We start from the raw sequence: 3,764 nt of genomic DNA, 5'->3' as shown, positions 1-3,764 counted from the left end.
GGTGCCTGCACCACAACCCTAGCCCAGCTCACTGCCTTCAGCTGCTCCCTGCATCCCCGCTGCACCCCCAGAGCCACCCCACACCCTACAGAGCTACGAGGGTCCTTGGCACCAAGCAGGGCAGAGGGGGACAGGCTCAGCTAGTCCCAACCCACCACCCAGCCCGGGCCATTCCTGCTGCCCATCCACACTGGAGCATCCCTTGTGGCCCTGCACGGGAAGAGACACCCTCCCAGCCCAATGTCAGAGCCCCCGGGGGACCAGGCGCCCCATTCCCCCCTCCACCTCACCTCCAGCCAGGGTGTCCTGCCCAGCACCACCCAGCTGGGCCATGCCAGGGCTCACGCTGCTGTGTGTCTGTGCTGAGGGCTCCTGCATCTGCGTCGTGCCAGGTGGCAGCGAGCCGGCAGGGGCCAGAGAAAGAGGGGAAGCAGGGCAGGTACCGCTACAGCACTGGTGCCTGCAGCCACCTCCGCGCCTGCCGCTGGGCCACACTCAGCAGGCAGCCAGTGGGGTGCCCTTGGTAGCTCAGGTTGCTCCTTGACGTAGTCAGTCCGCTTGGAACGGCTTGGTCCTTCACCCCGCACCACCCACACACACACGTAAACATGCTCACACACAGGTACACACACAGAGACATGTAAGTGTGCACAGTGCTCACACACAGACACACACAGACATGTAAGTGTGCACAGCACTCACACACAAACATGTAAGTGTGCACAACACTCACACACAGACACAGAAACACACACACAGACTCAAATGCATCTTCTTGCTGATGCACGTGCAGATGCACACATGCATGTACACATGCACACACAGCTCTGCCCTGACATCTCTGTCCCTCTTCCCCCACCCCCAGGCAGGCATCTGTCCCCTTCTGCCTGCTCCCGCTGCACTGGCTCATCCCAAATACCATCCTAACAGCACGCAGGGCTGGTGTGGGCCATGCTCAGCACCTTGTACTTGTTCCTGTACCAGGAACTCCACCTGGGTCAGCCCCCAGTAGCAGCAGGGCCAGGGAACTGGGGCAGAGGGAGATGCCCCACAGCCATGGGACAGAGCCCACCAGCCAGAGCATCCCCCAGGCCAAGGGAAGGAGCTGCCTCAGCCCAGGTGGGTGCTGCAGCCTTCCTTCCCCGGGACTGGGCATTGGGGTGCATCATTTGGGGGCCTAAAAGACCCACAGACCCCTTCTTCTAGCCCTGCCTCTGCCAGCTGCTCCCCCAGACCGTGGATGTCCCTGCAGCTGGAGCATGTCCCCACAGCTAGATCGTTTCCCCAAGTCCCTTGAGCCCTGGATGGGGGGAAGCTGCAGTCTGGGGGAAGGCAGGGGGGCTGCTTTGCATCTCAAAGGATTCAGCCTCCCTGCCAGAGGGAATTAACATTATTAGCAAGTCATTTCACAGATAAGAGGGGCTCATTAGCTCTGCAGACCCCCTGCCCCAGAGTCCCCGGAGTGGGCGGAGAAGGCCCCCCCCCCCCCGCCCTGTACATTAGCACCCGGCTGTCAGGTCCCACCATAATGGACTCTCCAGATCCCAGCCGGCCATGGGCCCCCACACCCTGCAGCTAGCCACGCAGGCGGCTGGGGGGCAGAGGGCCCCCATCTTCAGCCTCCCCACACACTCCCCTCCACCTGCTGGGTCCCCAGCCCAATGGGGTCAGCCCCAGCCCCACACCAGAGCCCTCCCCTATTGTTGGACCCCAGTTACCCACATTGAACCCTGCACCGTGGGGGCTCACACAGGCACCAGCACAGGGACAGGCAATGCTCAGCTCTCACCGAGCACCAGGGCCAGATCCGGAGGGTGCTGGTGACCCCCACACACCCCCAGCCGTGGGACAGGCCCTGGGGCAGGAGGTGTCTCTCCCAATACCTCCCTGCAATTGCTTTCCCAGATGCTGTCCAGCTGCCCCGCAGCTGCGTGTCACCATCCCCAGCCCCTGCAGCTCAGCAAGGCGGTGCTGGATGCGTGCCAGAGCCCCTGCCCACGCCTGGCAGGGTGCCCATGGCTTGCCCTGCTGTACAGCCAGAGTTTCACCAGCTCAGCCATCCTCCCGCAGCCCCAAACCCACTCCCGAAGCTGACGCGATGGCCAGGGCATGCTGAGCCCCATCCCATGCCCAGGAATAGCCACGGTGACACATGGCACAAGGGTTTATTTATGTACAGTCCCAGCCACCTCAGCACGTCCAGTGCAGCTCCAGGCTCACACAAGAGGCAGGTCACCCCCACCATCTCCCAGCTGTCCAGGGGGGGACACGCATCCCCCAGGCTGCAGGCATCCGGACGGTGCGTCGTGGGGCTGTGCGGCACCAGGTCCTCCGGCACCAGGAGCTGGGGGCTCATCGGGGTCAGTCCTGAGGCTGCGGCGGGAGCAGAGCCTCCAAGAGAGAGAGCAGGTCTGCAGAGAGGTCCTGGGGGGAGCAGAGGGTGGGTGAGATACTGATGGGCCAGGGCAGGGGTCCAGGGCAGGTCCAGGGTCTTGGGGAGTGCAGGAACAGGGACTGGCAAAGCCCACCTGCCAGGATCATCCCGGTCAGGGACAAGCAGGACCAGGGCGCCAGGTCTGTCCCAAGTGATGGGACCCCAACAAACACAAAGGAAGGTGGTGACACCAGGGATGACCAGAGCAGCCCAAAGGATCCATATGCACCAGCTGCAAGGAGGAGGGGGGGCACCTCTCTGTTCCCAACCCCAAACAAGGCTGTTGTTACCCCAAAAGCGGTCCCCGCACTACCCCAGCCAAGGGGGCTCCGAGCGCACCAGAGTGGGGTGAGCCCCTCCCCCATCCCAGCCCCATGCTGGGGCCACCTCGGCTCACCCCGATCCCTGTCAGCACACGTACCTGGGTGACTGTCCCTGCGTCCACAAACTCCGGCAGCATCAGCTCAGCATCCAGCAGGGGGTCTCCGGGGAGGTCCGAGGGGGCACCTGCCCCTGCGCCGTGAGGGGAGAGCCAGGAGGTCACGTTGGAGTCGACAACCCCGTGCAGCTCCGGGGGGGTCCCTGTTGCAGGGATGTAGGGGGGCAACCCCCAGGCCTCCATCCCCACCTCGGGAACTCCAAGCACCTCAGGGGGGGTCCCCGCAGCAGGGCCACAGGGAGGTGACCCCCAGGGCCCTGGCTCCATGCCGGGAGCCCCGTGCAGCTCCAGGGGGGTCCCCACCGCGGCAGGTGACCCCCAGCCCACAGTGCCGGGGGGCGAAGCGTCCTGCAGGGCCGGGGCTGGTGTGTGCAGGCGGGGGGCTGGGGGCTGGCAGCACCCCAGGCCCTGGGGGCAGAGGGGGCAGTGCCGGGGGGCTGCCCCCCGCCGCCGGGCCAGCACCTCCTCGCTGAGCCCCAGCAGGGCTGAGAGGTGGGCGATGTAGCGGATGGCGAGGCGCAGGGTCTCGATCTTGGTGAGGGTCTGCCCGGCGGGTGCCAGCGCGGGTGGCAGGTAGTGCCGCAGCTGCAGCAGCGCCTGTGCCAGCCGGCGCATCCGCAGCTTCTCCCGCTCGCTGGCGCTCTGCCGCGGGCCCCCCGGCCCCGTGCCCCGAATCCCCCTCCTGCCCCCGGGGCCGCCCCGCAGGCAGGGGTCAGCGGGGCTGCGGCAGGGTGCCTGGGCAGCGGCGGGGGAGGAAAGGCCACAGGAGTCGGGTGAAGGTGCGGGCGAGCTGCTGCTGTAGCCCTCAGGGTCCGGGGGTCCGCGGCAGCCCCAGTCCTGCAGCAGGGCCGTGGCAGGGAGCGGGAGGCCGGGGGCTGCCGAGCGGGCCAT

The 3,764-nt window shown here is 66.3% G+C and overlaps 1 protein-coding gene across 1 annotated transcript; it reads right to left on the bottom strand.

Moving 5' to 3' along the window:
- Positions 1-2,293: 2,293 nt before the first annotated feature.
- LOC121091056 (mesoderm posterior protein 1-like) lies at positions 2,294-3,764 on the bottom strand. Its single transcript, XM_040600240.1, has 2 exons — positions 2,856-3,764; positions 2,294-2,424 (listed from the first exon to the last, which is right to left on the bottom strand). The coding sequence occupies exons 1-2, from the start codon at positions 3,762-3,764 to the stop codon at positions 2,362-2,364; spliced, it is 972 nt and encodes a 323-aa protein (XP_040456174.1). The 3' UTR covers positions 2,294-2,361.

Source organism: Falco naumanni, chromosome 7 (assembly GCF_017639655.2).
Source record: "Falco naumanni isolate bFalNau1 chromosome 7, bFalNau1.pat, whole genome shotgun sequence".
Lineage (NCBI taxonomy): Eukaryota > Metazoa > Chordata > Aves > Falconiformes > Falconidae > Falco > Falco naumanni.
The sequence above is the reverse complement of the archived record's forward strand: the minus strand, read 5'-3'. Positions and strand labels throughout refer to the sequence as shown.